We start from the raw sequence: 11,317 nt of genomic DNA, 5'->3' as shown, positions 1-11,317 counted from the left end.
AGAAGAGAAGAGAAGAGAAGAGAAGAGAAGAGAAGAGAAGAGAAGAGAAGAGAAGAGAAGAGAAGAGAAGAGAAGAGAAGGCCAAGGGATGGAGTGATCCAGTAGCAGAGAACTTATCAGACATAATCAGGGCCATGAATTCAATATCTCCTATTACAGAAAAAGACCAACTTGAAACTCAGATTTGATTTTGGAGGTGTGCATAGCTGTGTCTCACTACTGTAACAAAATATTTCATAAGAAACAACCTAATGGAGTCCTTAGCTTATTTCTTTTTATTATATTTTGACTTCTGACTTGACAGGCTAAAGGATACAGTCTGTCATGAAGAGGAAGCCTCAGAGGGAAGAGCTCAAGGTGGCTCTTCACATGGCCTGTGCTGTCAGGAAGCAGAAAGATAAGAAGAAGTGGTCCAGCTATAAAGCTGCAAGGCACACTCCCAGTGACATACCTCCTCCCACAATGCTCCACTTCCTAAAGGTTCCATAGCCTTCAAACACAAGGAGACTGCATGGACTGAGTGAATACAGGTGCTATGGGGACAGCATCGACGGAGTGGATACAGGTGCTATGGGGGACATTACTTCCTCAAACCACAGCAGGGGAAGCCCGACTGTCGGGGTCACTGTAAGGTCAGCAGGAAAGGCCCGCCACACCCTATCACAGGCAAACAGCAGCCTTCACAGCAGAAGAGTGAAAGGCCTTTCTCACATGGCAGTTTGGGAAGCTCTGTGGCTTAATAATGACTGCTCAGCTCTAGAGATGGGATTTGCTTTGGTCCATCCATTACCCAGAGCACAGGCTGGTGTCCAGTCACTGCTAGGGGACATTTTTTTTTCCAGAGGCTGACTGACAGTCAACCCACCATGCCAGCAGAAGGTCTGAGTTACTGTCACCTCACTAATGTATGCAAAGTAGGAAAGGGGTGGGGAGAATGGCAGGCAGGCAGGCTGGCAGGCAGGGAGGGAGGCAGACAGGCAGGCAGGGAGGGAGGGAGGGAGGGAGGAAGGAAGGAAGGAAGGAAAACATAATAAAAATAACCTTGAATACAAATGAATTAAAGTCACCAATCAAGTGATATAAACTGGCTGAAAGAATAAAAATAAGACTCCACTGTATACTGGTTACAAGACACTCATCCCCTTCATCGACCTATATAGAGGCTTGGAAGGAAGGCTGAGGAAGATACATCACACAATTAGAAACAAAAATGGTGGCAAAAAACCCCAATACTCATAGCAAGTAAAGCAGACCTTACATTGTAACAAGGGAGAGACAGGCAAGGTCACAGAGTGGTGATACAATGAGAAATTTAGCAAAATTACTAATAACTTTAAATAGACACACATGCATGTGCCTGACATGGGAACAACACACCATACAAGTCAAATATTAATAGACCTAGAGAGAGAGACTGTAACGCCGTAATTAATGGGCAGCCCCCAATTCTCCTCAGTGAACAGATGTACAGAGAGAATCATCAAGTAACTTCTGAGTTCCCACTTTACAGGGCAGAGGCAGAGAACATCCCATCCAACGCCAGCAGAGCACACAGCCGTCCTAGCAGGGTGTGAACATTCCCCAGGACACAGCACGTGATGAGCCATGAATTGAGGCTCAATACATTTTACACTAGTTAGCTCAGGCATCATCTCAGATCAGAATGAAGTAAAACTGCAGTTAAAAAGACCTTAGGACAGAGTGGTGAGATGGCTCAGCGGTTAAGAGCACTGACCGCTCTTCAAGAGGTAATGAGTTCAATTCCCAGCGACCACATGGTGACTCACAACCATCTGTAATGAGATCGATGCCCTCTTCTGGTGTGTCTGAAGACAGCGACAGTGTACTCACATACGTGGATTAAATGAATAATTCTTTAAAAAAAAAAAAGCAATTAGGAAAGTGGAAGCAATACAGCTGGGGTGCTTTATAAGACACCCCCTAAATGGCAGCTTATAATTGAAGAATCTACGATGGAAAACAAAGAACTTTCCAGAAACAAGCATGTGTTGGTGTCAGCAAAAACTGTAAGGACAGGAAGTTCGGGGAGTTTTTGTTGTTTCTTTAGAGTTGTACACCAGAGTGTGTTTATTGTACAAGGTGAGGGGTTTCACACTGACATCTTCTATCAAGTGTAGCAGGGACCTTGGCTGTGTCCCCGCCCCACTTTTCTCTCCTGCCCCTTCCTGGTGCTTTCCATTTTCCAGAATGACCCTTCCCCTGCACGGCTGCCTGTGTCCTGAGTCTGCCTCACTCTAACTACTGTTAGTTTGCCCTGTTTTCTGAAAATAGTACCATTTTTGTTTTGCTCACCTTCTCTTTTTATGGGTAAATGAAACCTTTTTTTTTACTTATAAATGCATTGATTGAAAATAACATGATATCAACTAATAAACAATAATATGCCCAACAGTTATCAAGGAGTTAGAAAAGCAGCAATAACCTAGATGTGAAATCTGTGACAATAAATGATACAGATCACTTCATGAATTAAAAAGGGAAGGGGAAATACATGGCACAAGTGATTAGTGAAGCACAGAGCTATATTTGAAGGGATTACCAAAACTGAAAAATCGTTAACTGTGCTAACCAAGAGATAAAAAAAGATAGCAAAGGAAAATAAAACCAGAGGTTAAAAAGAGAGAGAGAGAGACTAGCAACTAAGTATATAATAGTGGGGTGTAAGACACTGCCTTGAGGGAGTCTACGCCCAACAATCTGCAAGCCTGGAAGAGATGGATAAATCCCTGAACAAATGCAGCTCATAGAACCTGAACCACAAAGAAATAGAACAACAAAATAGACTGATAATAAGGAGAGTTCAGGTCTTGGTGCTACCTGATTTTGTGAAACATTGGACAAATTGACTCAAATTGTAGTTACAGAATTCTACAAACTGAAGTGGATAGCGCTTTGTCAACCCTTTCTAGGAAGGCCATTATTCCCTGAAACAAATAGGCAAAGATCCAGTCAAAGATAAACCAGCGACATAGCCTCTATGAACAGACATGCCAAAATTTCCAATAAAATGGTAGCAAATCAGATTCAAGGGCCCATCAAATCTTCATAGGCCACATCCAAGCATGAGTCATCTTCCAGATGCAAGCACGGTTGGATGATGTAAGTAAATAAGTATGAAAGCACACACCACCGCAGCGAAGGGTTAAAGCAACATGGTCATTTCAGCTGACGCAATGAAAGATTTTGATAAAATTCATGCTGTTTGCGATAAGCAAGACTCAAAAAATTAGGTGTAGAAGGAACATACATCAAAATGATCAAGGCAATACATAAAAACCCACAGTCAGTTTCAGAGTGGGTGGATCTAAAATCATCCCTTCCTGCATCAGGTAAGACATGGGCCATCCGCACTCACTGCTCTTGTTCAGTGCACTACTGGAAGCCTTTGCAAGGGTTATTAACCAAAAAAAAACATCAGTGTAAGTTAACTATTGTTAATGTAAATATTGGCAGTGAATTAGTTCAGCAGCTGTATTTCTTTACCTTATGATAGTCCCCAATAACTTCACAGAGAAGCCAAGACTCGTTTACAACTGCACCTCAATAGCTGAGCAGTTAAATGCTAATGTCGCCAAAATCCCACGATTCGTGCATATTATTATTATTATTATTATTATTATTATGATGGCTCTTTTGGCTTCAAGGGTGTTTCCATGGTCTTTCTCCAAATCTCTTCCTCATGGCTCCAAATTCTTCCTTTGATTGATGGATGTCCTATCCTATCCTATATTCTGTCCAGCCATCGAGTGACCAGTATTTATTGACAATACATAAAAGAAATGATAAGAATTGTTTACACACACATGAGAGAAGAGGTTCTTGGTATGAGCATTACAATGCCATGTCTGGATTGAAACAAGATATGAAGGCAAAAAATCAGCACTTAAATAAGACAAGGATAACCTTTACACAAAAACATTATGCTGACAAATAAGAAATACCTAAATTGGAAGGAAGTTAGCCATATTTGCAAGTGCCATGATTTTAATATGAGAAAATCCTAAATAATCTACCAAAGAGCTATTAGAATGATAAATTCAGTGAAGTTTCAGGACAAAAGTCTGCACTCAAAAGGAAGCAATAGTGAACTGGCTGAAGGGGACCTTTAAGGACCAACTGGGACCAGCGCTGGGGCTGGCGAGGTAGCTTAGAAGTTTGAAGCACTAGCTTCTCTTACACAGGACCTGGGTTCGATTCCCCAAACCTACATGGTGGCTCACAACCATCTTAACTCTGGTTTTAGAGGATCTGATTCCCTCTTCTGGCATATATAAATCTTGTAAATATATAATCTTTTAAAAATGTGAGCACCAGAAATCCAAATATGCCAATCACAACACTGGACAGGGAGCCTAAAAAGCTACCTCTCAGAAGAAGACATGGCATGCTGTGGCCAACAACCCATTGAGAGATACCCAGTGTCACCAACCACAAGGAAAGTGCATACTCAAACCACAGAAGGAGAGTGTCACAGCACGTAGGTGTCTCAGCAGACACTAACAAGTGCTGGTGACGATGGACAGAAAGAGAAAATGAAATGAAATTAACATAAACATCATGGTGAACAGTTGGAGAATCCTCATGTTGGGTTTGAATATGCTTGTCCCAGGGGAGTGGCAAGATGAGGAGGTATGGAGAGGGTTGCCCTTGTTGGAGGAATTGTGACATTTTGAGGGTGGGCCTTGACACCCTTCTAGCTGTTTGGATTCCACTCTTCTCCTAGCTGCCTTCAGAACAAGATGTAGATGTAAAGATGATCATGTTGTCGTGGGAGTTGGATCATTGTGTAATGTGGACTGTTAAAAGCTGTGTCTCTCATCTGTCTGTGTCCTTGTGCCTCTCTGTCTATGTCTCTGTCTCTCAGCTCTATATCTCTGTCTTATTGTCTCACTGTCTCTCGGCTTCTCTGTGTGTCTCTGTCTCTCTGTCTCTCTCTCTCTCATTCTCTCCTCTGGCTATCTTTCTCTCTCACTATCCTCACTCTCTTTCTCCCCCTCAGTTTTCTGTCCTGCATCCCTGCATGGAATCATGAAGCAAGCATACGGAGTAGCTGAGAGCACTTGAAGATTGTACTTCCTAGCATCTAGAACTTCAAGAAATTGCCATATTCTCATGTGTGCATACACATGCACATGCATACACACATGTGTAAATACACACACACACACACATACACACACACACACACACACACACACACACACACTTGAGACACTTGGGCTTTCTTTCTCATCACTATATAGCCTAAGACAACAACATGACTATGGAAAGGGCAGAGAAATGTTGTGAGGACCAACAAGTCCACACGGATAATTGAGAAGAGAAGGTGAGCGATGAAACCTTCACAGCTTGGGGAAGTCACACCACACCAGACACTTTATTTCCTGACTGTCTTCTAACCCCAGGAGACATTAGCAGCCTTCACGCTGTCTGCCCCCAGCTCTGGGTACTCAGTTTGAACCACATGTCACTGTTGATTCTGACCACTGCTGGTATATGAAAATAGAACCTCACATCTGGAACCGGGCGGATCCTCTCCTTTACCCTCAGGCAGAAAGGCAGCGGGTGCTTGAGACACAGTGCAGGCTTTCAGGGGAACTGTTAAGTTTGCGGTACCAAGAGTATACTATCTGTGCTCTTGTCTAGGAGGCAGGATTCAAGCAGTAAGTTCCAGGGTTGGCTCTAGGGTGCCATCAACAGCAGAGAGAGAACCCTGACTACTTCCCTGACAGCATCCCAGCACAGGGATGGAGGTTTCAAAAACTCTGGGGTTCAGGGAGAAGAGAAAGACCACAGATCCCAGTAAGGGCACAGCACAGTCTTTAGGACAGGGCCCCCCATTTCCCCCTAATTGCTCAGGAAATCTTCAGGGAAATTTTCCAACTTAACATTTCAGTCAGATGCTATATAGGTCCTTATATTAGTGCCCTGTCTTCTCCATGTAGGAAATGTGATGTCAGTGTTGTCAGGACACATGAGGAGGGAGGGAACATGACCCATGTGTCACTTCCATTCATGGGTCTCAAAAGAACATCTAAGACACTTTTATATGGAAATAATATGAGATTCGTATGATTAAGAGAGGTGGTCAAAGAAAAACTGACAAGTTTCTAAAAACCTATTGTAGACAAAATGAAGCTAGCCCCTTTGTTCCCCACCACTAGCAGCTCAGAACATGAGAGGTGGTGCACTTACGTCGGGGGTCCCTGACCAAAATCACCGGAGGGCTCAGCGCCATAAGACTCAGGATCACAGCTGCCACACAGGGGCCTCTGGGGAGCCACAGAGACACCATGCTGGAGGAGAGGAGAGATTAGTGGCCAGAGAGGCAGGCCAACCTGGCTGACTGAGGAGGGTGAGAGACTCCACCCATTGGTGCTGGGTTGGGCACCTTCACTGCTAAAGAACCAATCAGCAGCCAAGAACAGCAGCAGCAGCAGCAGCAGCAGTTGCTGGTCAGAGGTGCAGAGTGAAGGTCTTTCTGAAATTTCCAGTTCCTTTGTTAAGCAGACAGACTGCTTCAGCTAGAGCCTAGAAGCTTTGATCAGTGTGGCTCTGCAGCAGTTGCATGGACACTGTGCTGAGCCACCAACTCTGACTGACGGCAGCCTTGACACCATCAGTCTGCCTCAGGATAACTGAACCTGCGAGAGTCCGGTCCCTATTGGGGTTCCTCCTACAACTTCCCCATCTGCTGAGGGAAATCCTCCAACATTTACTTGCCATCACCATCAGTCTGCCTCAGGATAACTGAACCTGTGAGAGTCCGGTCCCTATTGGGGTTCCTCCTACAACTTCCCCATCTGCTGAGGGAAATCCTCCAACATTTACTTGCCTTCTGCTTTATCCTAAGAAGGGTCATAAGATCTCTTTGCTAATGCATGCATATTAGGTTAGAACAAAGACGATCACTGCACATAAAGTAGTAATTACAGCATAAAAATACAATCATCGTATTTTTGAAATGTGAACCTTGTGTTTCATGATGATTACACATTATGTTAAGTAAAGGCGACGACTTAGATCAAGAACATGCTTTGAGTGACAGTTCAGAATAGCAACTCTAAGATTTATCCACTGTTTTGATGGTCGCTCTTTTTTTTTTCTTTTCATTTATGTTTACTTTCCTCCTTCTCCCTTCGTGGGAATATGTAACACTGCAGTGAGTACTGAGCCAGAGCCATGAAAGCTGCTCTGGTCTCCTGCCCCAGAGGCTTCTGGAACCACACACCACACCACGACTGCTTCCTGTACTGCCACCATGGGAGAGGCTGCCATGTCCACATACACCAGGACCATGTGAAGGCTCCACTGGGTCAGGGTGGGCCCCGGAGGCCTACTTTCATGCTTGGGTGACCCAAAGGTAACATTTCATCTCTGTGCCTGTTTCCTCCCAAGCAAGCAGAGAAAATATTCCTAGGGGGTCCTTCACCAACAGTGAGGCTGGTCTGTTGGAGTAACGACTGGCCTGATGGTGCTCAGCGCCCTTACCTGTCTTGACTTTGCTGTAACTGCTGTGGACTGACCCAGGGCAAGGTGGTCAGGGCTGGCCCTGGAGCTGTTAGTGCCTGGCTGTCCTCCAAGTGGTAACCATGGCAACCAGGCAGCTTTCCTGGCTCCTCTCTCTGTCCTCCCCTCCTTGCCTAGCCATGTGTGTCCTTTGTCCCTAGTTCAGCTTTCACCTGACTCAGCCGCTCCTAAAGTTAAAAACACCAACTTCAAACTCTTCTTGAAGATACTGAGGTACAGTCTCAGTATTGGTTTCAGTCTCGGGAATCCTGGGGATGGGTCATTTTTCACCCCCTTTGGGGAACCCTACAAGTGCCACCTCTAGGGACAAAGGCCAGGGAAAATGAACCTGTTTCCTATATTCAAACATCTTGGGTGTGGCCTGGGGCTTTTCTGATAGGGGGCAGAAACCCAGTGCCTCTGGCCACTGGGAAGAGGTTGGGCCTTATCTCATCTTGCCCTGCAGCCAGAATCAACAGGGTCCTCTGGTCCTTCCTCCCCACCCTTTGTAGCTGGTCCCTCCTGAGCTATGGGGTCTTGGCCAAGTCCCTTAGCTTCCCTTTTCCTGGGCCTCAGTTTCCCAATGTGGGAAGAGCTCACAGGATGAGTCTCAGCTCATTTCTCCCCAGAGCCAAGACCTCTGGCTTTCCTCCAAGGATGTCTTTTTTTCTTTTTTCTTTTTTTGGTTTTTATCAAGACAAGGTTTCTCTGTGTAGCCCTGGCTGTCCTAGAACTCACTCTGTAGACCAGGCTGGCCTNNAACTCAGAAATCNGCCTGCCTCTGCCTCCCAAGTGCTGGGATTAAAGGCGTGCATCACTACTACCCAGCTCGGTTGTCTTTCTTTTTATTTTTTGTCTTTATTTATTTATTTATTTATTTATTTATTTATTGTCTTTATTTATTTATTTATTTATTTATTTATTTTAAAGTCAGGGTCTCTCCCTGTNGTTCAGCAGGCTGTCCAGGAACTCACAATGGGACTCAGGCTCATTCCTGTTGCACGCTCTGAGTGCTGGAATTTCAGGTGTGTGCCACCAAGCCCGGCTTTTTCTATTGTTAATGATCCCCATCAGGAACTGAACCGCCATGACAGTGACTGCTGCACCCACAATCCTTCTGGAGCTATAGTGGTTAGCCCAACCCCAGAAGCCATGAGTAGGCTGCCCAAGAGCCGAAGAGCATAGCAGGGGCCTTGCATCTTCTTAGAATGGCAGAAGGCAGAGAGGGCCTTCAAAAGAAGGCCCCATGTCCTAATCCTGGGGCTTGTGTGTCCCCATTTCGAAAAAGGGTCTTTTTTTTTAATTTTTTTTTTTTTGAGACAGGGTTTCTCTGTGTAGCCCTGGCTGTCCTGGAACTCACTTTGTAGACCAGACTGGCCTCAAACTCAGAAATTCGCCTGCCTCTGCCTCCCAAGTGCTGGGATTAAAGGTGTGTGCCACCACCGCCCGACTAGAAAAAGTGTCTTTAGAGATGTAATAAAGGCTCTTTCAATATGGTCATCCTAGATTTAGGGTGGGTCTTCTATTCAGGGCAGGTGTCCTTGCAAGAGACAGATGGGGGAAGAGAAAGCCACATGAAGACAGGGCCCCAGGAGATCTGACCTCTGACCTCTACTGCTGGCTTCCAGAATGGTGGAAGAACAGGTTACCCTGTGTCCTCCATCACATTCCTAGCAATGTTATCTCTGGGAGGAGTGAGCAAGGAAGGTGGGACCAACAGAAAGGGTGGAGGGACCCAGACCTAAGGGGTATGGAGGGTCAGACAGGTGTGTGTGTGACATCTAACCCACCCAACTGAAAAATGCCACTGAAGGACAGGAGGAACTATGTGTCACCTGAAACAAGGTCCAGTGACTCTCAGGACAGGGCAGCGGGGCTGCGACGGAGACAGGTCAGATTCCAGCCAGCCAGGATCAGTCTGTGCCTAGGGAGGAAGTGGGGTAATGCCACAGGCTGAGGGGTAAGGGGCATGATCCCCTTGGGACCTGAGAGGGAGAATGAGGAGAGAGAATGGGAGCATCAGTTTCACGCTGCTGCCTCCATGGGAGCTACATTGACCTGAGGCAAGGCTCACAGTGGCCTGTGTTCACCAAAGGAAGGAGGCGCTCCAATGATGGGCAGGTGACCCTGTCTATGTCCTGATCAGACTTGAGCTGAGCTCTGGTTCCATCTTTTGCTTTTGCCAGAGCAGTGGAGAGACAGGTTGTCCGAGACCTTGAGGGGCCGAGGGCTCTGAGCCAGAGGCTGGGTGGACTCTGAAGGCTTCCGCTGAGTGCTCCCTGGGGGAAATGCCCAGATCCTGTCAGTAAGGGGTGACCACACGTCACAGCTACATCAAGCTACCATCAAGGTCCTTGTGGTTTCTGCTAGGCCAGAGCAGCCCAGGCCAGGAGGTGTGAGGAGCAGGCCCTGTTGGGGGCCACATGGTCACAGACAAGTCCAGGCCCCAGCAGCTGGCTATTTCTTGGAAGATGCTGCCTGGCACTTGGAAGTACAGTGAGCATTGCAGACCTGACCACGCACCTCCTGCAGCTCCTCCCGCAGCTCCTCCAGGGCTCTCAAGGAGGGCATCACATGTGCCTGCGCCTGCAGCGCCTCTAAGGCCAGTGCCGGGTGGCCCACCTCATCCTGCAGTGTGTTCCAGGCTGTCCGCTGCACCTCCTCCTTACTGCGCTGCTGCTGAGTCTGGTGGCGCCAGTACTCCAGGACCAGGCAGCCTCCGCCCACAATGAAGATGGTGGCCTCACCCAGCAGCTCAGCACCCAGCTCTGCTGCTGCCTCCTCATTCAGCTGCTTGATGGTAGTGTCCCTGAAACCCATTATGCGCATCTTCGTCCGCATCTCCACCCAGTGGTACAGCTGGGCTGGCGGCAGACAGATGTAGGTCTTGAAGAACTCGCTGCAGTGGGCGGCATCCTTGATGCGGTTGGCCAGTGGCTTGCTAACCTGCAGGATGCCCAAGTAGAACAGCTTCGCCATGGGGAACGCGGCCACCACCACCACCACCACCACCACCACCACCACCACCACCACCGCCCTGGGCACGCGCAACCTTGCTGACTGAGCGGAACGCCGCCGACCTCCCTGATGGTCGCTCTTTATCTGTCTTGGTAGATCTTGAAATAGGATTTGCCACCCTGCAATAAATGTCACAAGAATTCATTCAGTGAGTTTTTAGGTGCCCAACTCTGTACTCAGAGCTATTCCTGGTGCTATCTCTTAACACTTTTGTTAAAAGAAAACTTCATATAATAACACTTGATTATGTTTTCCCTCAATTCCTTCCTACATCCCTCCTCACCCAACTTTATGTTCTCTCTCTGTGTCTCTGTGTCTCTCTGTCTCTCTGTCTCTCTCTCTCCCTCCCTCCCTCTTTCTGCCTCTCTCTCACTCTCCGTAGCTCCCTCAATCCCTTTCTTTCTCCCTGTCTTTCTCCTTCCCCCTCTCTCTTTTTGTGCCAAATAAGCCAGAACAGAAAACAAGAATTACACATATACAACCTGCTATTAAATGAAAATAAGAATAAAATAAAAGTAGAAATGGATGTTGGACATTTTTAAAGTGTTTCTCTGATGTGGGTCACCTTTGAAAACGCTCTGCTGAGATATGGAATAAGTCCTTCTTTTGGTTTGTTCGTTTTCCTGATGTTTTGACTTCTTCTTTTTGGCTCTTCATATATATTAGATACCCTCCATCAAACATATAATTTGTAAAAATATTTTCCAAATCTCTAGGCTGCCATTTTCTCATATGATGGTGTCATTTGCAGTATAGAATATTTTCATTT

General features: G+C 46.4%; 1 protein-coding gene and 1 pseudogene across 1 annotated transcript in view; both read right to left on the bottom strand.

Annotated features, from left to right (window-relative positions):
• The window catches only part of LOC110335584 (H-2 class II histocompatibility antigen, I-E beta chain-like), a 20,020-nt gene extending 13,693 nt beyond the window's left edge, over window positions 1-6,327 (bottom strand). Inside the window, exon 1 of the mRNA XM_021217804.1 lies at window positions 6,217-6,327. Within this exon, the coding sequence (XP_021073463.1) occupies window positions 6,217-6,316 (100 nt within the window). The 5' untranslated portion in view covers window positions 6,317-6,327. The remainder of the gene's footprint in view (window positions 1-6,216) is intronic.
• Window positions 6,328-9,914: 3,587 nt separating this feature from the next.
• LOC110335995 lies at window positions 9,915-10,539 on the bottom strand (annotated as a pseudogene).
• Between the last annotated feature and the right edge of the window lie 778 nt (window positions 10,540-11,317).

This window comes from Mus pahari, chromosome 18, assembly GCF_900095145.1.
Source record: "Mus pahari chromosome 18, PAHARI_EIJ_v1.1, whole genome shotgun sequence".
Classification (NCBI taxonomy): Eukaryota; Metazoa; Chordata; class Mammalia; order Rodentia; family Muridae; genus Mus; species Mus pahari.
This window is presented reverse-complemented; position numbering and strand designations above follow the sequence as displayed.